The sequence below is a fragment of the Seriola lalandi genome, unplaced genomic scaffold, assembly GCF_002814215.2.
Source record: "Seriola lalandi dorsalis isolate HSWRI2012SDOR001 ecotype SW California unplaced genomic scaffold, Sedor1 jcf7180002054676, whole genome shotgun sequence".
Classification (NCBI taxonomy): domain Eukaryota; kingdom Metazoa; phylum Chordata; class Actinopteri; order Carangiformes; family Carangidae; genus Seriola; species Seriola lalandi.
Genome location: NW_019525229.1, coordinates 321665 through 349164, shown reverse-complemented (window position 1 = coordinate 349164; position 27500 = coordinate 321665). Strand labels below are relative to the sequence as shown.

Genomic DNA, 27500 nt, shown 5'->3' with positions numbered 1-27500 from the left:
CCAGTGGTAAAATTTGCCTGAATGACTCAAGGCGAAAAGGTACTTCACTCTTTGTCTAAGAATGCACCGTCAGACCTGCATTAGTTCATTTTGAACCAGAACCAAAACAACAACCTGTTAATGCATTAGAATAATAAAAACAATCTTTAAGAGCTGCTATGTTGAAAGAAAACCTTTGTTTTTTTTAACAGCAAATATCAAAAAAATCTAATGATATTTGTCAGTGCAATTACTTAAAATTTCCAATCATGCAGACATGCTGAGAGCACTTCACATCTGACAGCTGCACATTTACATACATATATATAAAAAAAGGTGGGACCCAGTTGCATTTCCTCAATCTGTTGTAAGCTGGTACATGAAACATGACAGACCTTTCTCTTGAGCACATTCGATAAGGACTCGTGTGTTCTGCCTTCAGACACACCTGAAACTCTTGTCTTTGACTCAACAGACCATCAGCTTTTATTTTTAGCTCTGCGTGGGCAAACCCATTCAGTCTTGTGTCTGAGAGAGAGAGTTTCATTCACTCCGTCAGAGCTCCCAGTGCTGTCTAAAGGAAATGAGAGTTTCTCATTCAGTTTCTTGCTGTAGCCTAGAAAATAAAAGGGATGCCTGTGCAAAGGCCTGTGTGTGTAAAGGTTAGGTGTGACGATGAGGTGATTATTCATTTTCAGCATGTTTCGGTGGCTTTAAAAAAGAAGAAAAAAAAGCAAATTGTGCTCTGCAAAATGGGCACAATGGTTCTCTCAGATCAAACCAAGTTTATAATTCCATACTTTTTATTCCTTAATCTCTTGACCAGATTTGGTGACAGCAGCTGGTCTTCAGTGTGATTTATGTTAGCGCTTTTGTCTCAAAGACATGCAAATAAGAAAATCAGATTTCTAGTCATTCTCGGCCTGTGTAGGAGCAGAGACCTTTCAGATTTGTGTCAGTAGGATTATAACTCAGGTCCTGCAGCCTCCTGACTTCACCTCCTCGCTTCCTCCTCCAAAAGATGCACTTCCTCTTTCTGCTCTTACCCAGAGCAGCTTGTGAGAGAGGTATTCTCTGCCTGTAACCTGTACATGAATTGTGACTCTTGCACTGTTGTGTTCCTGCTAATCTGTGTGTATAGTATTAGAGTGTGCATGTGGCCAGTGACGACAATTACAGGAAAGAGACAGTCCATTAGTTTGTGAGACAGAGAACCTGACCAAGTTTTTTTTCTGTGCTAATGAATGCAGCAAAGAAGGAAATGGAACATTGCGAATAGAGCAGGAAGTCACAGCACTAATATTATCCTGACTCAGATATAGACACTGATGAGACACTGAAGAAATGTTATTGCACTTTTTAGACAGGCGCAGACCACTAAAGATCTTTTTTTGAGTTCAGAATGGAAAAAATGCAAAAAACTTTCAGAAATAGCAAAAATATTTTAGTAAATTGCATCAAATGCTTGAAGTTTCGAGAAAGAGGAAGCCAAGAAATCGATGTATAAGAATACACAGAGCTTATCAGCCAATGTGTCCTTTCCATTCTGACTGAGATACATAAACACAGTGTGTTCACTGTCTGCAGAATCAGACAAAATGGTTCAGTGAAAGGTCATTTCTACACCCTCAGGAAATTATGAATCTAAACTTAAAAAGTAGGAGACAAACTGTCTCCTGCACAAAAAATAGATACTTTGAAAAAAAAAATCTTCCTTGGTTAGAAATGCTGAAGTCTTTGGGTGTAACATACTGGCAGAGAAAAGGAAACATTGGTCGGTGATTTTTCAGGAACCTCTGTTTAATAAAGGACAAAAGTGATGAGGGATTTCATTCAGCGGAAGCGAAAGCAATGGCTTTTAAACTCACTTATCTCTTTCGCACTTTGTCACAGTGAAATAGCTACTGAGTTTGTTTGTGCTGTGGTATTTTTGTGTAACATTTGTCCTAGTGCAACCAGAGATATCTAATGTTTGCAGTACGGCTACAATTAATATTTAGCAGATTGGTGATATTCATGTTAAAGCTGATGATAATAATGATGGTGGTTCTGCTAACCAGCTGCTGTTAGGAAGTTCAGCAAAGATAACATCAACATAGTTCAGGCCTCCACCTCTGTTGTGAAAGAAATTCTGTTGCCTTTTTGCCCACAACTGACATGTGAACACAAGTGTTAACAATGTGTTTTGTGATGGTGGGGACAGATTGAAGCACATTTCAAGCTTCAAGTGGAAAGATATCCCTGCTCACCACCCTCCTCTGTACCAAGTGTGTGTGTTTTTAGTGAAGTCACAGGCGGAAAACTGAACTGGGGGCACTGAGGAGTTACTGGGGACAGGGACTCAGAGAGAATGGTGCAAAGGCGGTAAAAGGTTAAAGGTGACAGATGTCATGATAATCCTCCCACCAACACCACAGGTTTAAATAAAGGTGAGCTTGCTGTGTGCATTTTCCTGAGAGGATTTTTGTGTTGAAAATGATGTGGGTTTAAAGATGTCTGCCTGAATGAAAACAAATAACCTTCATTTGATGATTAGACCTTAGCCATGTATAAGATGCTAGTCTCATCTATCAATAAATACATTATACATTCATTTCCATGTAGCTTTTCACCGTGCTACCAGTCTGACAGTTGTACACAGTGCCTCTGTGCTGTTGGTAGCATTGTGTAGATGAGAGATGGTGGTTAGATTCTAGTAGAGGTACCACAGGCTACTTCCCTTACAGGAAAGCCACCATAAAAACTGAGAACAGAAATGTTACTTTATTTAGTAACAGGTAATGAACAGTGTTAAATACAAATCAGATGGTTAATAAATATATATATAAATAAATGAGTAGAACAAGATCCTGCATTCAAACAGCTGCTGAAATACCAACTGGTATAAATTCACAGTGGGAACAAAAGACCCCGATCCATGTCATTTTCCTTTCTAGATTAATAACATTCCACACACACAACATGAAAGCTGAACACTAATGAGTCAACACTATGAGACAAGGATGTTTGTCATAAAAACAATGAACAAAGAACTTTCTTAGAAAGAAAAACGGCTGTAATGGGCGGCAAACTTGCCAAAACCTATAAAATGTTCTGAGTAAGCAACACTCTCTGTCAGATTCAACTCTGAATGAATTTGCAAACACAAACAATTACACCCCTGTTACTGCAGGTCACGTCGCATTAATCTCTTACAGTTGTGACATTTAATGAGGAGTGTGTCCGATAGCGTTTAGGTCAAACAGGGGAACTTTGACTTTGACCTTTTTTTGGGGACAGAGAAGCTGCTGTTGTTCTATTTGAACAAGTGTATGAAATTCAAACACGTTGACTCAGCTTGAGCTCGTGAGGATTAAAAAGAAAGCACTGAGCGAGAGAGAAAGGGGGAAAGGACGGAGTCGGAGAAGTGGGTAAAATGTCAGTGGGTAGTTTTGGATGTCCAGTTGAATTCTCTCCAGGGACAAAAGCATCGTTGTGGTTGTAATTTGTGAATGCGGAAGTCCTGTAACATCACAACGTCATGAAGTCATTTGCCATAGGGTTCTCCCTAATGTTATAAGGTTCAACAAGGGGGTGGAATGGCGGGAGACTGATTAAGTGTGAGTGTGTGTAAGAGTGTGAGAGTGTGTGTGGATGACAGAGCTCCTCGACGAAGAACACATGAATAATAGTGAATGTGTGTAATGACCAATATCTGCGTATGAGCACATGACTTTATGTTTGTAAATGTTGTGCAGAATTCAACCAGTGTCAATGACAGTGCATGAACTCGAAGTGACCCCTAAACACACACACACGCGCACACACACACACACACGCATGCACACACTCACACACACACACACACACACACACACACACACACACACACACACACACACACTCACACACTCATGCACACACTCAATGGAAACTTTTCTTCCTTGCAGAGTTGTGAGAGACTATTTTACAGAACATACTGGAGATTTTTCTTATTATCAGTTTTGTCTTGTCTCTGTTCTCCGTCCGTCCACCCCCCTTCTCGTTGCCTTTCAACCCCCAGAGAGGGAACAGGCTGTGGGGGTGAAAGGGAGCAGAGAGGCCCCTCTGTCTGCTACTTTATTCTCTGTCTCATTACAACAGTGAAGCTGTGTTCGGAGCGGGACTTAAGGGCAAAATGGAGAAGGAATGTGCATATGTGTGTGTTTGTCTTCAAGTCACTATAGTATTAATGCTGCAGTGGGGTCTGCTTCATTATGCCTCAGTTGTATTTTGGTAACTGCTTTCTTTCTGTTTTGAGTCTTTCTGTTATACTGTGTGTGCTCATGTTAGTGGGTGTGCTGTAACATGCACACAATGCTTTTTACACACCCATCAGCTTCTAATCTCCCTCTGATCTCCCTCGTCACCCGCCTTTTGTCTTTTTCTGTTGTTTCTCCTTACTTTCCGCTCCTTCCCTCTGTTGTTTGACACTTCCAGGCTTCCATTGTCCCGCTGTTTCCCTTCTTTTCATCTTCTCTCTTTCTTTTTCATTGTTTATGGTGTGTGAATTTTAAGTTTTGCTGCCTCAGCGATCTAAGATGGAAGTGAGTTGAAACTTTCCTTTCTCTCTCTCTTTCTCACACACACACACACACACACACACACACACACACACACACACACACACACCGAGGCTTGTTAAATTCACATCTAGCAAATGCTGTTCGTGTGGTGACAATAAATAGAGATGAAAGTATGAAGAGAAGCTGTAACCACCCAGGGTGCAGCACAAATGAGGTGTGTGTTCGCAGTGTGTTCACAGTATGTGACTGTGTGTGTTGTGTACATTTACGTGTAAATTAGTGTGTGTCATTAAAGCCTTTGTGAGCTGTCTGATTACTCACAAACTTTACGATGGAGACCGATTAGCCAAACGTGTGTGTGAGTGTGTTTGTGTGCGCGCTGACTTAGCTACACTGTTTCTCACTGGAAAGCCCTTTGAAGTGACAGGTTGGGATTTCAAAGTGTGTGTGTGTGTGTGTGTGTGTGTGTGTGTGTGTGTGTGTGTGTGTGTTAAATGACTTGTTAAGAATGTACTTCACTGCTTCTCTCTCTCTCTCTCTCTCTGTCTCTCTCTCTCTCTCTCTCTCGTCACTGTATTGCTCTCTCGGCACACTTTCTTCGACTCACCCTACAGTTGTTCTGACTATAAAACCATGGAGTCATCGTCGTCTTCCTTGTGACGAGAAGGGGCCGGGGCCCGGCGGCTTCCACTGCTGCTGCCGAGGAGCGTCAGAGCCGGACGCAAGGCCTTGGCAGGAGGAGGTCCCAGAGAGGAGGAAGAGGAGGAGGGGTGGGAGGAGGAAGAGGGCATCGGAGCCACCGTGGCCCTGACCTTGCTGTGTGTTCCCAGATGGCGACCCTGGCTTTGTGGCTGAACAGAGATGACACACACTTTACATTTCAAAATCAAGTGTATTTATAGGTTTTGAAAGCACTTATCTACTGCTACAGAAAAAAATGTATTTTAACTTTGACAGAATGATAAAGTAGAGAAGAGGAGTCTGGCTTTTTGATTCCTAAGAAACAAGAAAAGAAAGAGTGAGATAAAAGAGCGGAGGAGGCGGAGGCTCTGTAGGAGGTGGAAAAAAGAGAGATACAGAATTACAGAAAGAAAAAAAAAAGAGGAAGAAGACATTAACAGATATAGAGTGCTTGTATAGACAAATCCAAACATGAGGTTAAGGGTTACCACAGTGGATAAAGAATAGAACAAAGAACAGAACAAAACACAAGCAGAGCAGAAGAACGTTTTCTCTGTGTTTGGCCACTGTAGTGAACTATTTGCATGTCAGCAGCCTTATCAACCCTAATGAGTCATACTGCCGACAGCTAAATACTCTCAGGGCACAGCAGGTTTCAGTTGGTGTTAACGAAACGACATGGACGGATGAAATGTTAAAGTAAGACATTCTCCATGTGTGAAAAATGGGACGCTTACTCGCCCCAAAAAAATTATTATGAAAACACTGCAAGGTATATTCACTGACATATTTTCAGTGGTTGAATTATTACAGACTTCTGGAGCGAAACTTCTTATTTTAACAATTTTGGTAATGAATCACGTAACAAGTGCAAGTCAGTGTAAAACCTCTGGGATTTTGTGATTGCAAAAACTGTTTGAAAAAAAAAACTCATGAGATCAGAAAGTACAGTTCTGACAAGACAGATAAATGTATCACTATTTATGACTCACTATGAAAACGCTAAGATAAAAGAAATGAATGAAGATTATCTGTTTCAGGTTAAATACATTCACTAATTGTTTGACTCAGTGAGACAAACATCTTCCTCTATTAACACTTTAATACCAAGTTCCCCTCAAACCATTCATTTTCCACATACATCTTCATATAGCATGATAGTTCTTGTTTTATAATCTTTATTCCACTGCATTTATTTGACTGAACTGATTCCATGTTACTTCTCAGATTAAAATTGGACAATAAAAAAAAAGTTTATAAAACATAAAACACGGTTAAGGCTTAACCACTTGTTTCTGACCTTTTCAGCTTTTGACCAACATCAAATCAGTCTGTGGCGCCTTGTCAGGTTTCAGGTGTCTATATGTCTGTTGTCAGCACTTCAACTGAAGAGACATTTCCCGCTAAACCTCGCACATGGTTTCATTTAAATAACCTTAAATAACCTTTCAATTGATCCAATGTGTCACGGAAAACAAAGACTTGAGAAAAGTCCACCAAATTGGTAATTATATGTAGCAGAACTTTCTTTGTTTCTTCTTTCCCTTCCTATTAATCATCTCATGATGTGATCCGTTGGAGGGGCTCGACCCCTATTTGTAGAACCACTGGTTTTTTTATAAAATTTTTTATATAAAGTAATTAAAACTAGCTCCACCTCAACCAACTACAACCACACAGAATTTATTATGACAGTCACAGGCAAACAAATATTTTTACTTTTAATACTTTAAGTGAGTTTAGCTGATTATACTTCTGTATCTTTACTGGAGTGTGATTTTAAATGCAAGATTTTTTTTACTTGTGATAGTATTTGAGTATTTATTACTTTTATTTAAGTAAAGAATCTGGTTATAATGTGCCAACACTGCATGTTGAGGTCATGTCTGATTATCTAAACTACACCAGAGGACACACAGAGAGAACAGTTGCTGTGAATGTTGTGGCTGTTTAGAGGTAAACTGAGATAAGATGACCTCAGACATATCAACAACTACCTTCAATTGCATGAAAATTAAGATTCAGAGAATAAACTTTTATATTAAGAACAAGTTTGTGCTTGTGTTTTTATGTATTTACAGTAGCATTAAACTGCATGTAGAGAGTGCTGCCATCTAGTGAGCAGGGACGTGAGAGGCGACGAGGAAACTGCAACCTCTCTGTACACAACTTCAAAGAGGTTTATGATATAAAATGAAATATTCTTCCTGCTTTCGGCTGTCACATTGGTCTTTACTCATGTTATAATCATTTTGATCATGTATATAATCAGCACATCATGACCTTTACGCTGTGATAAAGCCATTGTGTTTACCTGCCCACGCTGTCTGCCGCCTGTTGTTTTAGTGCCCTCTGGTGGTTGAGGATGGTCTCTGACGACAGCTGCTGGCTGGAGCCTGGGATCAATCATCATCATCATCATCATCACCATTGTTGCCATCGCCGTTGTTATCATAGTCATCATTGTGTCCTTATCATTAAATCTTTATAAACTCTATCTATAATCATACATCATCACAAACATCATACTGTCATCCTCACATGTTACACTATCATTATTATCACCAGAGATTTTATCATAATCATCCACCATTAAGTCATCATCATCACTTGTTCAGTTACAGCATCATCGGTCTTCTTTTACGTCTACATCCATAAATATAGTCCACTGTTCTAAAATGATCATACGGGGTGCTCAGATTTCTTTGCATTATATTGGTTATCATCCTCGTCCTCATTGACCTGAAGCCCGGCGCGTGCTCACCTGTAAGGGTATCGTGGCTGAGAGAACAGGCCTCTGCTCCTGAGGTGCCGGTACAGGTTACTGCACAGAGAGAGAGGGTTGAACACAAACTCCTCGTCCAGCTGAGTGAGACAACCCTGAGAGACGGAGAACACACAGTCATCGACCAAACCAGCGCATTTTAATGTCTGCACTGCACTGCGAAATGTGTGTTCACTGTTTACAGTTTGTTAACATGCAAATACACCAGCTATAAACACACACACTGATGTATAATAGCATCTCAACAACTAAAATGGAAAGTAATTAAGAGTAATTCCTGTTTTTCATTGCAACATAAAAGGTGATCTCATGCCCCTCGGAGTACTGTATCTATATCTATGAATATATATCTTCAGATGAGATTTTTTTTTTTGTAATTGGTTTGAACTCTGATTCAGATGAGTTGGTGTAGATAGCATCCATAATCCAAACACTACTTCACAGGAACACCTTCTTTATCTAAGCACTTATACAATCTTTAACTGTCTGAGTTTCTTCAGTTTCATCTTGCAAAACTGATTTTTGGAAACGATAATTTCACTAGAGAAGAAGGGAGAATCACCTGACTCAGTAGACTGATAAGGAATTGTTTTTAAGTGGTTTTTATAGTTTTGGATGATCCTCATACTCAGTTCCTGGTATCAGTGCACACAAAGGTGATTAAAACTGATCTGTTTCCGCTTCTGAGTTCTGGATGCCTCTGTCTACTTCTGCATTTTGTTTATAACAAACAAAGGTTACCTAACCTGTACAGTCTGCACGGCGTCAGGTGAAGGGTCCTGAGTTGAGATGGGCAGCGAGCAGGGCAGCAGCAACTCTCTAGAGACCACAGGCTTCAGAAGGAGGGAGAGAGACGGGGACGGCTGGAGGACGTAGTGGGAATACACACCTGTGTCGTGCACAAACACACAGGGAATATGAGTGCACACACTCATATGTCCGTGCGCCCACACGCGCGCGCACACACACACACACACACACACACACACACACACACACACACACACACACACAGACCTGAGCCTCCAGCTGTGGACCTCTGGGCAGGCTCCACCTGCAGCAGCAGGAACAAGTCACGACTCTGAAAGTGGGAGAAACAAATCTCAAATCAAACGCTGTCGTTCATTTGTGCTGCAGAGAGTCAGTCAGAGAGAGAGGAAGATGAAGAGCGTGATTAAAATCTTTATTTTATCAAACCTGATTTACATTTAACAAAATGAACGTAAAGTTGCTTGATTTTTTGATTATGAGTGCTATAGCATAAATGTTTTTACAATAAATAATTTGATTTGTTTTATTCTACTCTGAAAGGAGCTATCTGTATGTTTTTCTATTCCTACAAAGCTAACGTTAGCATTAACAGCTGTTTATTTAACAGTCAAGAAAAAACGAGTGAGTTCAGCATCAAACTTCATTCCTTCTATTTCTATCACTTCTTTCCTTTTACTGAAGTTAACATGCTAATCAGCTAGGTCTGGCCCGGTCAGCCTGTCTTGTTACTTTCCGATACAGAGTCACTGTATGTGTATATGAAGATGTAGCGCAGCTCAGAGGTCGTATTATAACCTCTTGTCTTGACAACGCAACGACTACTGAAGGTTTTGCCAAGACTAGTGAGTAAACAGCTGTTAATGCTAATGTTGGCCATGCAGCAATAGCAAAACTTACAAATGGCTCCTTTAACACAAATGTGACTAATACTATCCTAGTAGCTATTTTGTTAAATGGTAAAAAAAAAAACTGATTTACATTAAACAAACACACATAGGTTGGCAGAATGAAAATCTTATCCAGGAATAATCAAAAGGCAGCAACAGTCTGATCTACACTGTGACAGTGATATGAATTTTTCAGAAGTTGATGCAATAGTTTTGTTGTTGTCAGATGTTGTTTCAAAAGTTATTTACTTTTTGCTAAAATCTGAAATGACAATTGACACATGCAACACACCCTGAGAATGTGACAGAGCGCGTGGAACAAGTTGTGGTTGGCCTCCATTTCATCCCAGTCCAGCTGCCAGCAGGTGGTGGGGCGGATGACCAACGGCAGGCCGTACAACACACTCTCACACACTCCATCTGCGTGCAGAACCCTGTAACACACACACACATGGACACACACACACACAACCTTGGTTAGCATGCAGTCTAAGAATGAAGGACAGATGTGTCTATGATGTAAGAAAAATGTTTTGTGGCCTTTGTTACATCATTACTGAAAACTGCTGTGTAAAAAAAGTTTATGTCAGAGTCAAAGAAAAACACGTCCGTCTTCTTCTTCTGTCGGTGTGCAAGCACGAAGCACAGAAACGCAGAATGACATTATCCTTGCTGAGGCGAATTTGTCCTCCAGCTTCATTTAAATGTCACTGCTATAAATCATGATCATCAGTATGGAAAGCATGCACACGTACACACACACACACACAGAGCATAATAACTTCTGTACTGAGTCGTATGCAAAACACACACTCACAGTCACACACAGAGAGACACAACATCTCACTGCAGCTCCTGAAAATGTAAAACCAATGCAAATCAGGGAGGAGGAAGGAACTGTTCAGCCAGGTTAGGCCTGAGTGTCTGCTTTCTATTATCAGTGGACTGTATATATGACGCTTTTCTGTGTGTACGTGTATGTGTGTGTGTGTATTTTAGAAAGAATTACATTAGTGTTTGAACAACAGACATCTCCCTCTGATAACCCCAAATTATCCAAAACTTAATGCAAAAATACTGGAATAAACACAGTATGTACAGTTGCTCAGCACTTTGATCTGAGTGCACGCATGGATTTCCTGGTTGTGAACTTCTTTGTGTTTACACAGAACATGAGAAACCTGGTCATTCAGGTTTCTGATTACCTGTGTGCAGGTGTGTCATGATTCCTCAGCATCTCGACTGCTAATGTCTGACACAGTTTGGTTTCTGTGACTGGTCTGTGCTGCATTCAATGTTTACATCTGATCGCTGATTATGAAAAACATGGTCATAACAATGATACTAGTGCACATGTACTATATGGAATAAATATCACTTCATTGTTTTTAAATTATTCACTGTATGTTTTTGTGTAGGCTGTATCACTGTCTGTTGACCATGTCCCATCAAGTAAAGGAAAATTCTGCACTGGAGCTTTTAGAGCTATTTTCCCATTTTTTCAATTTTTCTGCTCAACTCTGGATGTTTTGCGTGTTTTCCAGCATCAGAGCAGACGACTCCAGCTGAACAAAGCAGACTCTGATTCGATGGTGATGAGTTTCATCTGAGAAATATTTCACTACTTGCTGCTATCAGAATGGCACCATTCATTGACAGACAGGGTTTCACACACACACGCATCCTCCCTTCCTCCAATAATCAAAAATACAAGGAAGGATGGATGGTTATTTAACCAAGAGCAATTTATCAAAAACCATAAAATACCAACCACCTATATGTATGGTTACATTATGATTTCATTTTAACATATGCAAAGGATGTGAAAAAGTATAAAGTTTCATATTATTTATTCACTAAGTGACACATTTCCTGGCGTCACAGTCTTTGAATTAAGTCACGTAATTGAGTAGTTAAGTGAAAAAAAAAGAATGAAAAAATGTAAATTACAACACTAGTATTGCATTAAATATTGTATTAAATTTTTGCAAAGTTTCATTAGATGGTCAGTTTAAAATAATAAAAGTTGGGTGTCTGAATGCAGTAAGAAGCTGCACCTCTGCAGCCTGCTGTCTTACTTGATCACTTTCAGTCTCTGTGGTGCTGGGCTCTGATTGGCTGAGACCTTAGTGACAGGCAGGAAGTCCAGGGCGCTCTCAGTCTTCACTCCCAGGTTAGGGGTCAGGGGAAGGAGGGCGGGGCTTATTAGACGCTCCTGCATGTCACACTTCACACACACTACACAGGGGACAAGTATCATAAGTATCAGATATATTATACTTCTTTAGTCGCTGTCTTACCTTTTTCCAATAACTCACTGATTTCCCAAATCATCAGTATGATTTTGATATTCTTTGCTCACCTATAGAATCATATTAAAGTGTATACGTAAATTATAAGTTCTCATAGCGCAAGGCCCAAAACTTCTCTCCAGTCACGGAGTGCTGTGCGCAAGTGGATATGTGACTGTGTATATTGGTCCATGCTTGCAGTAGCTTTGTCATCCGCTGAGATTACATTTATACATGGTGCTAATGAAGTAATGGATTCACGAGTGTGTGTGTGTGTGTGTGTGTGTGTCAGTGTGTGTGTGAGTGCCATATTTAACCTGGAATGAGACTGTCTGTGGGGCTCGGCAGCAGCAGGTGGAGGTGCTCTCTGTCTCCTCCCTGCTCTTGAAGCCATGCCTTTAACACCGTTTCCATGGCAGCCACACTGTTTTCCACCCGCTGCAGGTCGACCTCTGTCCCCAACATCAGACACTCTACAGACAGACACATGGAGGCAATAATATCTGGATACAGGAAAACCAGACTGACTTAGACAAGACTGACAGAATTCGTCACAGATGAGCTTTTATGTTCCCTTGGTCCAAATAATCCATTTCTTACTCTAACATTTGTTGTTTTACAGTAAAACAATCAAGACACTCCTACTCCATTAATCCATTAATATTGGCGGTTAGCTACTGTTTTAACATTTCAACAAATTAATTTAGGGAAAGTTTAACATGTTTACAATTCTATATTTCAGACAGATCTTGGTTGCTACATTCCTGGGGAAAATTAACTTTTCAACAATTTCCCTCTTTGACCACTAGATGGAAGCAACATTCAATACACTCAATAGACAGTATGGCCTCAGTGACTAAAGGCTCTTTGAACCTGTTGACATCTGAAGGCTTCAGTGTCTCTAGATCATCCAAAAACCTCCTGAAGCTTGTCTGGATGGGACGACCTGGCGCTGATTTCCCGGAGGAAAAAAGCATGACTGCATTTCGGATGTTATGTCACTCACAGGAGAAGCCGCCTGACTGTTGCTCTGCTTTGGTTTATTTTAGTAATTTAATTTAAATCTCTGTCGATCTCCTCCAGTTTTCTGTGCCAATACTTTATCCCAGAGAACAGAATGAACTGACCCTGCCCTCTTCTGTTTTCCCACTGATTTCCACTTATCATTACAGAGCAGAAAATGAGACCCTGTGGACCTGCCCCACCCTCCTCTCCTGTTCTCATCCCTAGTGTCCATTTACCATGCACACTAGACACGAACCTTATAGAATGCCCCTCTACTCCTTTTCCCTCTATCTGGTGTTTAATAGTTAATGACCCATCAGGAGATAGCTAATGGGACTAAAGGGAGAGGAGAGGATCAGGAGGCTGACAGAAAGGCGGAAGAAAAAGCAGAGAAGATGGACGGAGAATAGGCAAAGTATTTAAACTTCCACAGGCAGGAACTTCTAGGGAGAAAATGAGAAACTTTAAATTCCTAGAATAAAATGTCATTGCTTCTTTTCATCTGTCAGAGGCAGCTACAGTACGGAAGCTATATTTGGGCCAAAGTTTCCAAAAGTGCTTCATCTAGAAATAAGTACTTCATCTGAGGGGAAAGAATTATGTTTGCTACTTTTTTTTGCTGATGGACGTTTGTGGTCTTATCCCTGCTGGATGAAGATGAGAAGGATGAAGGCTGAGAGAGAACGAGAGAAGATTAAGAGGCTAACAAAACATATCCTAATGGCACTTTTGCTATACAAGTTCTTCTTTTTTGTGTAAAAAAAAGTTGCTGTAGTGTCATCACATCACATAGCTCTTGCTCTTTCAGTAATATGGATTAAAGAACTGGTGGAAATTCTTTGACATTTAGGATCAGTACTATAAAAAGACCTGTATCCGTCTGTAGACCAGTATCAGCACTGCTGTGATCCTGAGAATATACGGCGTGACGGCAGAGAAGGGAGGGAAGGGAAAAACTAAAGGAAGTCAATGAAGGAAGAGATTGCCTAGATCAATTCACATTAACCCAAAAATAAATAGAAATAGGGGGACAACAGTAAAAGCTGAGGTAAGGGATGTCACAAAGACATGTAGAGTCAATTAGGAGAAAAGGAAGAGAGAGAGAGAGATGTGCTTTATGTAAATGATAATGGGGTGATAAAAGTAAAATCCTTGAGATGGACAAAGATGGAGGAAAAACGTTGAGGCAAATCGATAGCCATTCCCTCCTATAATGTCTGTCTGGGGAATAGGAACGGAGAGAGCAGGAAACAGAGTGAGGGAGGGAGAATTGTGGAAGTTGGTGTGCACAGAGAGGAAGGGGAAGAAAGTATAAATCAGAGAGAGAAAGACCAGGAGAGGGAGTGGAAGATAAGAAGAGGAGATGGATGGGAGTGGTAGGTGAAGGATGATGATGGACCACACTGTCGGAAATGCTTGTAATTAGACTTTGGGGTATGTATCTGCGTGTGTGTGTGTGTGTGTTTGTTGATATGTGTGTGTAAGAGAGGAAGGGAGGGAGAAAAAAGGAAAGGGCGAAAGCTTCTCAAAGCAGCATGAATAACTCAGGGCAGTCCATCTCGTGTGTTCGTGTGTGTGTGCCATAATGCTTTCCACAGAGGAATACATTACCCACTGACAGGGCTAGGTGAGAGTAGTTACCCCTGATGTGTGTGTTCAGTGAGACATTAAGGAACTGAAGTCTCTGTGTCTCTCCAGAAGGCTTATCTGCGTTCATGGAGGATTTGTTTACCCTGCTCAATCCTCCTACAGATGTCTCTCCCTCTCATTCTCTGCCGAGTTCATTAAGTGTGTGTTTACTATATACAAAAAAATAAATTATGTGTTATCATTCTTCCCTCCCAACTCTATCTCTCCATGCTTCCTGCTTTTTTGCTGTTTCCTTTATCTCTGCTGTGTCAGTGGGAAAGATTAAGAATCTATTCAATTATGAGTCAGACTGAGTGACCCATCCCTCTGATCTACAAGTCTAGCTGTGCTCCTGAATCTCATTAGCATGTCCTCTGCGTGTGTGTGTGTGTGTGTGTGTGTGTGTGAGTGAACAGGAGAGAAGATGAAGTGTGACACACATGCTGAGGTAAGGATGCAGGGTCGAATCTCATTAAGTGTGTGTGTTCGCGTACGGTGTGTGTGTGTGTGTGTGTGTATTTACAATGACACACATGCTCAGGTTGGAGTCAAACATGCAGATCACAGGTTAAATATCCCAATGAACATGCATGAAGGTGTGTGAGTGACTATTCAACTACTGCAGGTTATTTAGTCACAGTCCTTGTAAGACATCATCATACAAGAGGGTGGGGGTGGGATTGGGGGTGGGGCGTCACGAAATTACATTAATTCGCCTCTCACACACACAATCTGAATTAAAAAGTAAACATTTTAAGATGCTAGTTGCAGTCATGTTAACAGTTAGCTCGGAAATTCGCAGATGGGATTTTTTTATTTTATTTTGAAGGGAAAAACCTTGAACTGTAAAATCCGGCATCACATCGTCATTAAATTTAGTATAAGAGAATCTCTGCATCAGAACTGACATCACACTTGTGCCTAGACTATCTTTTTGCCTCATTCATTCATTCACAATTCTCTCTCGCTCTCTCCCCCCACTAGTCGAAATGGGGGTGGGGGAACTCTCACAACTTTGCCTCTCTAAAGGTTTATCCGTTGACTGAATTAAATCTCTCCTGATTGAACTATGACTGCTATGTGCCTTTTCAGTTACACCCTTTCTAACCACAAGGTCACCCAACTGCTCCATCTGTTACTAACGGTTGAGAGAGTTTGGATTTTAACTGCAGGAACTGGGGTTCCACCTGTCTAATGAAACTTAAACCACGATGTCTCAGTTATGTTTCAAGATGATGAGGCGAACCACCCGCAACAATAATTTGCTTCAGCTAAAACTGTGGTGTCAACTGAATCTCTGAGATTTGCAGGAGGGCAAAACATATTTGTGATTCACCTGCACACGCACACACACACACACACACACACACACAAATAACCTTGAAACACTATTGATTGGATGAAAATGTAATGACTTCACTTTTGGTATAATTTCCCTGGAGACATCTGTTCTTTTTGTTAAATGAATGATGCTTTCAGAGGAGGTTGGGTTAGTTAACTGTGTCCAGAGGGTAAGGATGTTTGTTACCTTTTGTTTGACATTCAAGCTACTCGTGAATATGGAAAAAAACATAATTATGAATTCAAAATGCACAGTGTGTGAGTGCAACAGGCTAATCTGATCTTTTCGTTAGCATAAACTGCAGAAAAGTATTTTGAATATGAAACCATAGAATTAATGTGAAGCCCTTTGCTGTCTTGTAAAAACAAAACTGAGTAACAGGTCAGCCTGATAATCAGACTGAGTTTCAGTTTTGTTTCTCTTCTAATCAGTGAACAAATCAGGAGATGTTGGCGATTATTCAGAACCAGCCTAAACTCTAACCTTCTCACTCAAGTGAAGCAGCAGAGGAACCGCAAACAACGTCCATTGTACAATGTACTTTGGGATTAGGCATCATAGTTTGCATTCAAATGAAGCTGAATGCTATATGTGTAATTTTCATACTTTAAAACTACAGCCCTACAAGAGAGAAATCAACTCCATTGGCTATGGCTTCCTATGAGACATCGGGTTATCTCTGTTTGTTTCTGTCTCCATGACGAGATAGGCATCATTTTTACTTTCCAAGTTGGAGACTGGGATAATATAATTATATACAAATGACACTGGAGAGATATAAATTCCTTGATTTCTGTCACTGAAGCTCTATGGATCTGCTACCTCCCTGTCTCTTTTTCTTATTTCTTTTCCTGAGCCTCCACGCTCTCTGTCCTGCCCTGGCCCACGCCCAGTAATGATCCCTTTTCTTTCTGTGCATTAGGAAGAGTGCATCATCCTCATGACCACTGACCAATGGTACATGAGCTCGTATGGGGAAATCAGTGACATGGTGAGCTAATGCACTAAAAGAAAAGGAAGGAGAGCACTACGCTTCCACCCTGTTTTCACTCATTTATTTAGATATGGATCAGCTTTAGCAGGAACAGCTAATGGACACTGTCCTCTGTAATGGTGGGAATCCTCCTGAAAGCTTCTGACCATTACATCGACTGATTTCAGAAAGATCATGCTAATGGAGGACTACTTTGAAGTCACCATCTGCCCCTTGAATGAATCGGAATTTGACCCTTATTTCCTGTTTTACTTTGAAATTACTTTCTTGCACCTGTAATTTACTTCCTGTCTTTGTTTTTTCCTTTCCCTTCTTCTCTCAGCGGATTCTTAAAAGAATTTGAGCTCTCTCAAGGGTAATTCCAGTTTATTACAATTTTTGATCTTATTCTTGTAGGTTTGATCATCAGTGGTTACGATAGCATTGTATCGACCAATTATTGCTTTTTGTTATATTGTTAAAAATAAGTTTGATTTCTTTTAACCCATCTTCCCAGATCTCAACAATTAACTTGTTGCTAAGACCCCAGTTGAAATAAAGCAGAATTATCCTTTAACATTGAGATAAATAATGATGTAATGTAAGTTTTCCATGACGCCTTTCTTATGATTAGAAAATCACTCTCAGTATCTCTGCTTATGTAACACAAACAAAAATATTGCTACTTGGCACCAATGTGTCAATTTAATACTAGGATGAAGCAATACAAATATCAACCTAATGCGTCCCCCTGCCACGAACTTCAAAGCGTACAGAAACATGAAGGAAGCACAGATGAATGTCTGTCTGTGGAATTTCCCTCTGACATCCATATTTCACATACGGAGCGATACTGACAGCACACACTCTGTCCTTGTCTGTCACAGCATTAATGATGAATAGCTCATTGATGTAGTTTTAGACTGTGACAAGTAGGACATTGATCATCTGGTCTGAAACACAGGCACTCGACACACCAGTGGCTGTGTGACCTAATTGCCTTGCAGTCACATCAGCTGGAGCCGCGTGGTCATGGAGACAATTAAAGCAGACAGACACTTTAAAAGGCCGAGGGGGCAACAACAGCGCTGTTATCACTTGGCTGTCATTGCTTAGTAGGAGGAACAAGAAAAAGAGAAAAAAAGAAGAGATATGGTGACAAATAGTTGAGAGAAGGTCAAAAAGGGAAACTTTTATGGCAGCTCATTTGGAATGTTTGACGCTGTACAAAGTGCAGGTGGATGCAAAATTTAAAAAATGTTGGATAATAAATTAATGAACACCAATAAAGTCTCTCCATGCTCCTGCTTTTAAATTATGCTCCTAATAAGATGCTTCCTGCAGCCTACCACAAATCTGTCCCGACACCAAACTGCTATTAAAAAAAAATGTAAATCTGGGGTGTTGGGGAAGATGAGCTGCAAACCATGTTAATGTAAATAAATCATGTTATAATGAGTATGGCCAGCAGATAGAGAGCAAAGTAACATCGGGAGATCAACTGCTTGGTTTCAAGCAGAATGTGGAAATAGGAGAGGGTTAGATGGAGGAGAAGGACACAGAGACTCGAGGATGGCAGCTGGATGACTTCTTTGAAGCACTTGAAAAAGACAAGAGGACATGAGAGGAGCTCTGCAGACTGGATTTTTGGAGGCACATAAGAGAAGGGAAGGTTACAGAGAAGGAATGGAGACAAGGAAAGACAACTACTTTTATAGGAAATATGATCTTTGGAGGACTGAACAGCGATAACAGTTTATCACAGCTGCAATTATAGCTACAAAAATGAAGGAAGCAGTTGAATTTTACTCTCATAGTGGATCCCGCACACATTCAGGCAGTGTTTAATGTCCTGAGACTTCCACAAACCAAAAGGTCCATGAGTACATGTGACTACATGTGAAATAAGACAAGAAACAAAGATGGTAGGTGGCAGAGCAGATTCATAAAAGAGAGTGTAGAGAAGAAATGAGAGCATGGCTGAGACTGCAGAGGTGATAGCAAATAACAAACCTTTCAAAAAAGGGAAGGGAAGAACGACCTTGCTTTGCTAAAGCAGCTTGAAAGCCAAGATGAGAGAGAGACTCAAGATATAAACTAACCTCAGGCAGAAGAAACAGAAATTAGAAATTTAGAGGATGAGTTTAATTACTGTGTTGTGCTAATAAAACAGTCTTAGCACTTTGTGTTTTGACACACACTGTGTCTTTTTGAAGTGAAAGCAATGAAATAAAAAAAAAAACATTTAGTATATTTCTATATTAAGATATATGTTAGGATATGCAGATATGTGTTTCAATAATGCTAATATATTTTATCACATAATGAGAGTTTATATTGCCATTCTTGAAAAGATGATCAGAGGTGAGAGTCAGCTACAGAACAGAAGCAGTGGCCGTGCTCAACAACACTGTGACAATGTAGATGTTACAAGGGGTTGAATCTCCTACCCGATCCCTGGGCCTTCATGCAAACTGACAAAGGACAGGACAAAAATAAAACATCCTTGATTTCAATTTTCCACCACAACACTCTCACAATACTTCTGACTGTCAGATCTAGAAATGCAATTTTCAACTTTTCATCCTTTTACTTTGGAGAGAGAGGTGGTGAAGGCAGAGGAGGGATATGATTGACGGAGCAGCATTAGTGTCAGACAGAGGCAGGTGGACAGAGAGTGGAGAGGAGCCAGTGTAACAACACTCACTGGGTGTTTAATAGCCGTGAACCACTCTCAGCCTGAAGAGTTTTCTTTTACTACTCTCACCGCCTTGCTCTTTCTTTTACCAACCATCTATTATTCTTAAAAAGACAAAAAAAAAAAGAAAAAAGGAAGGCATCACTAAAGATCGAAGATATTTTTTTTCTGGTTAAACAGTAAAACAGAAAAAATAAAAAGATGTATTGACTGACATATAAAGAAGATGTTAGGAGGGGTTAGATGACGGAAATTGCGCACATGATGCGAGAGCATCCAGCCATTTCTCAGTGTGAGACTAATAGGTTCCATATCCTGGTGTGAAGAGTGATGCTGGTCTCCATCTGTATGATCACCTGCTGCTCTGTGAACGTCACACAGACGTGTGAACAGCCTGACCTTGGCAGCATGTGTGTGGGTGGCAAGATGAAAAATATGCACTCCTCATTTTCATGCATCTCCACGTTGTCAGTCTTGTTAAACCATATTTATCGACAAATAAATAAAACAATGAGATGGGAAACTCACCCATGCACGTTGTAAGGCCAAATTATCTGAATGTGTGTTCAGGGTTCTTCCGCTCTGTGTGAAGTAGCTGTGGTTGGGTGTGTGCTCATGTGTCAGCAGGTCTAGGTGGGGTTTCCTCCTGACCACCTCTGTGCACTTTTACTAACCACACACCAAACTGATCTAGCTGACTGTGACGGAAAATAAACTAGATGAAAGAGAGAGAGTGAAAGAAACAGAGATGGAAAGGGCGACCCCGGGTTGAGTGACTGTAGGTGTGCGGTTGTAATCGTAGCTAAGAAGGAAAAGTCTGGTGGAAAGTTGTTTTTACACAGAACCAATTACACAAAAATGTAGGAATGGTCTTTATTAACATCCTATGGGAGTTGAGTTCACAATGGAGTTTGCTCCACAAGACTGCTACACTGAGCAGATCACAAATACCATCAAAACCATCTCTTATTACTTCTAGGGTCACATTCAATACAATTTATCATGCTGTCTTTACAAACTTATTATAATCTTTCAATCTTCTGAAGGGAATACTGAAAGAAAACAGCAATTCTGAATCACTACAATGAAATAAAACCACACAGTGCTTCTCTGTGGAGCTGTAGTGGAAGAATAGTACCAAAAAGTAAGAAATTTATACTGAAAGGACAGTAACTTTGAAAGAAAGTCACTTGATTTGTCTAACTCTGACAGCTGAAGCCTCAATTTAACTTTGGATAAACGTCTGCATGCATTTTCCATGGTAGGGCGACTGTGGATTTTTGTCATTAGATGAGAAGATCAATGCCACTCTCATATTTTATCAGTTAAATATAAGGCTAAGGCCAGTATCCTATTAGCTTAGCTTAGCATAAAGACAGGAAACAATGGGAAACAGCTGGAGACCCTTGCAGATGGCCCAGAACGGTCTTTGATCAGACAGACGTCACCCTGCTACTCATTGACCTACAATGGCTACCCACGTCCTCTCGAATCAAATACAAGTCACTAATGCTGCCTTCAGAGTGACTTCTGGATCTGCACCCTCAGTCAATGAGCCTTATGCTACTTCCACGGTGTTCCTCCAAGGAACGTCGTCTGGCATTGCCTCCCTGCACACAAGGCCATTGTAGTCTAGACTGTTCTGGTCTCTGGTTCCAGGATGGTCGAACGAGCTACTCAATACCATCAGAGCAGGAGCGTCCCTCTACCTTCAAAAATCTCTTGATGACTCATCTCTTCCGAGAGCACATCCTCTCCTAACACCTTTAATGTTACACCCTAACACGCCTAACTAGCACTTACTATGCACTTTCGGTGCTGTTCTTTTCTTTACTTGAGCTCCTTGCACTTATTAAATAAATCTTCACAGACAAATAACCTAGTCCAGTTGTTTTCGATTTAAAAAACTCCTTTAGGATATTAAATAGATGTTGTACCTATCACTTTATGCCAAGGTCTCCTACTGCACTGAAGCTTTAGTGATGGCCCTCACTTGTACGTCGCTTTGAATAAAAGCGTCTGCCAAATGAGTAAAAGTAAATGTACATGTAATATGTCATTAGGTGAAATGATATTTGGAGCCAGGTGTGTATGGGTGTGAATCCTTTTTGATCATTTTGAGGCTTTAGTCTCATTTTGGGGTCAGGGTGCAGGGACACTATCCTTCACCTTCCACATGACCGCAGTTAATAAAACCACATTTGCAAACATTCGCTCTGCCAAACCATCTTTGAAAAAGCTGAAAAGTTTCTGCTCTGTAAGTTTTAACACCCATTGTGGGGAGGGAGGACAAGTGAGTAGAGAAGCTGCCTCTGGGCATCGATGAAGTTTTACATTATTACTGTAACGTAGAATTAAGGCTCATTGTGAAACCTCAGGGTGAAGACTTGATTTACCCTTTTATAATTCTTGGCGGTAGGCCAGTGGATTATAATCCTCCTCTAAAGGGGCCACACATTTTCAGAGTCCCTTTTCTTGCAATTCAAAACGGGTTTGTGAGACGTGAGCTGATCCAAGTGTGTGGGGTGTGAGAATGGCTTAAGTGTTCTGACGGAGGCAAATAAGGAGAGGGAAAACACTTTTAAACAAAAAGAGCATTGCGTGTTCAAAGTGGCAGTCACACTGATGAAAAGGCATACAGTACACACTGCAGGCAATATAACAGTTATTATGATTACACAATACAGAACACCCACAATCTTGGCAACATGTAAACATTCAATTGTGGAGTGTAAAGACTGAAAACAGGCTCCCTTCAGTGTATACAGTACGTGTTGTATAGCCCTGTTTTAGACTGCTAAACATAACTTGATTCCATATGTAAAGTGTATGTTTTAAAGACTTTGTAAACTCTGAAACAAATTTCCTTGAAGCCTGCCTTTCACTGCTATGAAAGGAGCATTTTATTGAATGGAGCCTAATTTTAATCTAGGCAGACTCACTTCTTGAAAAATCAAAAGTGGTTAAGGCAGAGGAGTACAATAAATCTGGGTTAATACATCATAAATCTATGGTAATACAAAGGAGTTACAGCGAGAACAAGATGAAAGCAGAGAGGAAATGGGATACTTCACAGGACGCCTGCAAAGTACGAGGGAGGAGAGAGAAAGTTGGAGCCAAAGACATGGCAGAGAGTTTCTTTACTTTCTCCTCCAAAAAAGAGAGTAGGAAAAGAGGGAAAGGGAGGCGGAGGAGGAGGAGAAAGTAATTAAGGAGCTTGAGAGAGAAGAGAAAGAGAGGAGGAGAAAGTCCTCTCATCTCTCTGTTACGCTTTGATGGAGCACGGCAGATCCTGTGAAGCAGGGTATGATTAAAAGAGAAGTGAAAATTATATGGGAAAATTATGTTGGTAAGGACCACACACACATACACACAAAAAGAAAAGGTGCAAATGGAGATACTGATGAGTCATAACAAATTTGTAAGCAAACAAAATTGAATAAGCAAGAACGAGACCTATAAAAACAGACACATGCACTGTGAATCAGTCTGGAGGATCTGTTTGTCACAGCTCTGCTTTCAGACTGAGACCTAGAGCTCAGAGGTCCCAGGCAAAACAAATGTAACACGAGCGATGAGCTCTTTTCACCAGTAATGTTGATTTATGTTTTTGTTTTAATTTCAGTCATAATGTTACTTTGCCAATCAAACATACATTGGTAATATTCTTATTATAGCCATAAAATTAGAATTATTTTGAACCACTGTAACATCCTCTAATTTATTTTCCTCATGATCAGTCACCCTCCCACACAGATCTAAAACAACAAATCAGTCTGTGGTAAACAGTCAAGGTGAAACGATTTCCGCTTGTAATTATTGCACTAGTAATTATATAAAAATAGCAACATTAAATTGAATCATAGACAACACTGATGCAGCATTAACATTTAGATGATCTCGCCATAAATCAAAGCAAATCCTGTTTGAATCATGAGTAATAATCGCTTATTAATTTCCTCTCTTTTTTTTCCCAGACTCATGTAGCCTAGTTCAACGGGAATCACAGATTTCGTATTCCTCAGTTTGTCAGTTTAAGTACATTCAAGCACAGTTCAATACTGCTACCTCATGTGAATTACTATAGTGACATGTCTGACAGTAACTTTGGGTGGATTTTTTTTGCCAGCCCTTGAAAAAGATGTGTAAGTTTTAATTTTGAGTATAAATATAATTTACAACCATTTATACTGACGTTATGACTTTTTTAACAACTATGAATTTAACATGAATGTAGCTCAATAAAATTCGCTAACAAGTAGAGAACAGACAGATGTGGGCCTGTTGCATGTGCACAGTCACATACTGAATACATTGCATTTATGTTTTGTATTTTGAAAATGGAGCAGAGGTTAGGTAGTGCACAACATAAATATTAACAATAGGAGTATAAGTTTTGGGAAGAACACTTCTCGAATGCTGCTGTAGTTTGAATAGTCTGAAAGAAACCAGGATCTCCAGGCCTCACTTCAGCCATCTATTAGTTTGAAACGTAGTTGTAGGCTGACAGAGGGGATGTAGCTCAGTGGTAGAGCGCGTGCTTCGCATGTATGATGTCCTGAGATCAATCCCCAGCATCTCCAGCTTTAGTTCTAACCTCAAGCTTCTTTAGCATTTATTAGCTGAGGAAAATAAAATAAGTGTGTGCCAAAGATGAAAATGAAGACATATGGATGTGGTTCAGCGCTATCGAGTAAGTGGTCCTGGCTACAGCACACTCCCTTGCTGACGGTAGCACACTGTCTGAGGAACCAGGATATGCGTGTGTGAGGAAATGTTTACCTTCAAGCTCAGAGCTAAACTAGAGAGGCAATAAAGGAGGTTATTGATGTGAGGCAGATGGGAGGATGGATGGAGGAGAGATCAATGAAGGAATAATACGCAACCTCCACAAGCAATCTCAATAACAGGTCTGGTGTTTATGGTGTTTAAACAGAATAAAGACTGTCATTTGAAAGCTGGATTTAGGGGCTAAATATATGTGGATGGAATGACGGTGTTGTCACTTAGAGAGGGATTTGCAACTAGGTATTTAAATGAAATAAATGCTTTAACAAAGCAGAGAAGTGACGTGAAAAAGACTAAAAGTATTTGAATGAGTATTTGTCAGAATATGATGAGGGGGAAACAGATTGTGGCAGCCGCCTGAAGGGATTTTTGAGAAGCATGCGTCACATGGATTTTCATAATACTGCAATTCTGACAGGACAGCAAAGGGTTAAAACACACACAAATACACAAGCACACTTGTTTGGATATAGATTTAAATAGTCTGTGAAAAAAACTAATATACACAGAAGCACGCAAAAGGAATGCAGAGTCACGTACTGTACTGAACATTTACCTATTATATGAGTTGTTTACCATGGTTTGTGGATCAGGGATGTGGAGAATGCACTTTTGTAGAACTTTACATTTGAAGGTGAAGTGAAAAGACACAGTGAGGAGAAAGCTGTGGACTAAACAGAATATAAACAGACTATATTGCATTTATGCATATCTTGCATTTACAAGTAACACAGGTAGCAACATCGCCCCCCCGTCTGGGAGGGTTCAATTCAAAGATTTGACATGGAGGTGAAGGAAGAGTCATGCTATCAACACATATATGTTATGGTTCATAATTTTTTTGTCACACACCTCCTCTCTGGAAGTACACCATCTCTCTTTGTTGCCAGCGCGGAGGCGGTTGGTGTGACTGAGCAGTGAAACACGGTGTGTAAAAAAAAAAAGCACATCTGGCCAATCCCTGCCAAAGTGTGGCTGTGGGAAATTACAAAAGTTTTATGTTGAAAAAAAAAAAAAGGATCTTGGTCGTAATTTCAAAAAAGTTCTTGCACAAGATGAGTGACAGGTGTGTAAGATCAAAAACTCATCACTTGAAAAGAAAAGCAATGAATCCTATACACTGTCCATCACTTGAACTGACCATATGAAGATGATGGTTCGGCCCTCAGACCTTCATCAGTCAAAATTCTTATGTTCATACATAATTCAAGTGAATTTTGCTGAAAAGTGACGGACAGTGTGTGGGCCACTTGTCTTTTTCACTTTTGTAGTGTGCGCAGTTCAGTATTTCAGCTTATATTTCTGACACTTAGAAATGTAACTAGGATCCAGATAAACAGGGGATGTAGCTCAGTGGTAGAGTGCATGCTTCGCATGTATGAGGTCCTGGGTTCAATCCCCAGCATCTCCACTTCTTATGACCATTTGACCAAAAACATGCATGAGGGTGTGTGACTATGCTGAACTGAAGACAACACCTGGGGACACTCTAAATCGACTTACTGATCTGAACTCCCCAGGGAAACGCATAAATAGTCTCTGTGACTTTGCCAGCCATTAGTGAGAGGGAAGTACTTCATATAAACAAGAGCTCAACTTATTTACACGTAAGGATGTTGCTTTCAATTGCAACATTCAGAAAATAAAAGTCTTTTTCAGAATATCCCATAATATATCTGAAGGTAATGGCTGACTTAAGCCTAGCTGAAAACAGTTCGCAGGGTGCCTTCTCCACAGTTACTTTATGATGCAACTTCTTAATTTAACTTTCAACAGAATCTTCTTCACCATGCTGCTCATATGGCGTCAGAGTTACAAAATATTTTGAAGTTGTCTCCGCTGAAAAACACTGAAAAAACATCAGCAGAAGGGGAACTTTTCTGAATCACAGCCTGACACAGGCACCGCTATCATCAATAAGATATTGAACAATGACATTTTCTGTGGAGTAATGCTTTAACTTCCCGTTACATGAGTTCAAAAGCAATATGTCAAGTCTGTGCCAGCCAGTCACAACAGTATGAATTTTGAAAGATGATTTAGCAATTGTAAAAAAAAACTGTAATGACATGACAGTAACAGGAGTACAGTAAAGAGGGATCCATAGGGGATGTAGCTCAGTGGTACTGGGCTTTGTGTGGCTGAGGTCCTGGATCAGTCCCCAGCAAATCCACTTGTCTTTATTCCATAATCCTCTACAGTACTCGCTTGTTCTTGAACATGAATAATGATAAATTCAGTCTATATGAATAGTTAACACACATCAGCCAACCCTCCTCTCAACCCCATATGACCACTGGTCTCATAGATCCGTGCATGCATGGATTCCTTGACACAAACTGCCAGGAACCAGTTTGTGTGGAAGACACACATGTATCACTTTCATTCAGCAGACATGTGTATGACACTTCTTGCGGCTCCACGCCGGCAACAGCCAGGGCCAGAGGCACTATGTTTTTTGGTTTTCCGGCCACTTATCTCTTGCAGTTTTGAAGTTTGCACATTTTCAGTATTTCAGCTTGTATTTTTGACCATTTAAAATGTAATTATGTTGCACACAAATAGGGAATGTAGCTCAGTGGTAGAGCGCATGCTTCGCATGTATGTGGTCCTGGGTTCAATCCCCAGCATCTCCACTTCTGATCATTAAGATAAAAACCTGTTACAGGATTGTGTGACCGGAACACCTGGGGACACTTTAAATTGCTTTACTGATCATACCACCACTGTGACCTCACAACATGTTCTTGGACTCTTGAATTTGGTATCTCAAGACCACCTTGGGGAATTTATCAGGTTTGACACAAATATTCACCTGGACTCAAGGACGAACTGATTAGAATTTAGCGGTCAAGGTCACTGTGACCTCACAAACACAAATTCAACTCACGAATTCATACGCTAATTATGACACAATTTGACACAAATGTCTAATAGGATAAAACTATGAAAAACTATGAAATTATTATTATCTTATATCCAAATGGTTTATTTATTCAACATTATAACTCAAGGACAGGGAGATTGTGACCATGTTTCCTGCAACTTGGCTGGTTGGTGGAGGCATACAACAGCGAGGCAGTAATTCTAGTTTTGCCTTTATTCAGTAGTGGTAGTAGAGAAACAG

General features: G+C 40.3%; 1 protein-coding gene and 3 non-coding genes across 4 annotated transcripts in view; 3 read left to right on the top strand and 1 right to left on the bottom strand.

Annotated features, from left to right (window-relative positions):
- Positions 1-4617: 4617 nt before the first annotated feature.
- m1ap (meiosis 1 associated protein) overlaps positions 4618-27500 on the bottom strand; it is a 34459-nt gene continuing 11576 nt past the window's right edge. Inside the window, exons 4-11 of the mRNA XM_087178117.1 lie at positions 12256-12411; positions 11726-11885; positions 9940-10081; positions 9007-9070; positions 8736-8878; positions 7969-8084; positions 7519-7600; positions 4618-5374 (exon numbers count right to left, since the gene is read on the bottom strand). Of these exons, the coding sequence (XP_087034243.1) occupies positions 5147-5374; positions 7519-7600; positions 7969-8084; positions 8736-8878; positions 9007-9070; positions 9940-10081; positions 11726-11885; positions 12256-12411 (1091 nt within the window). The 3' untranslated portion in view covers positions 4618-5146. The remainder of the gene's footprint in view (positions 5375-7518; positions 7601-7968; positions 8085-8735; positions 8879-9006; positions 9071-9939; positions 10082-11725; positions 11886-12255; positions 12412-27500) is intronic.
- Positions 24097-24168, top strand: trnaa-cgc (transfer RNA alanine (anticodon CGC)). The gene has a single exon. It is a non-coding gene; the product is annotated as a tRNA-Ala (tRNA).
- trnaa-cgc (transfer RNA alanine (anticodon CGC)) lies at positions 25713-25784 on the top strand. Its single transcript has one exon. It is a non-coding gene; the product is annotated as a tRNA-Ala (tRNA).
- Positions 26938-27009, top strand: trnaa-cgc (transfer RNA alanine (anticodon CGC)). The gene has a single exon. It is a non-coding gene; the product is annotated as a tRNA-Ala (tRNA).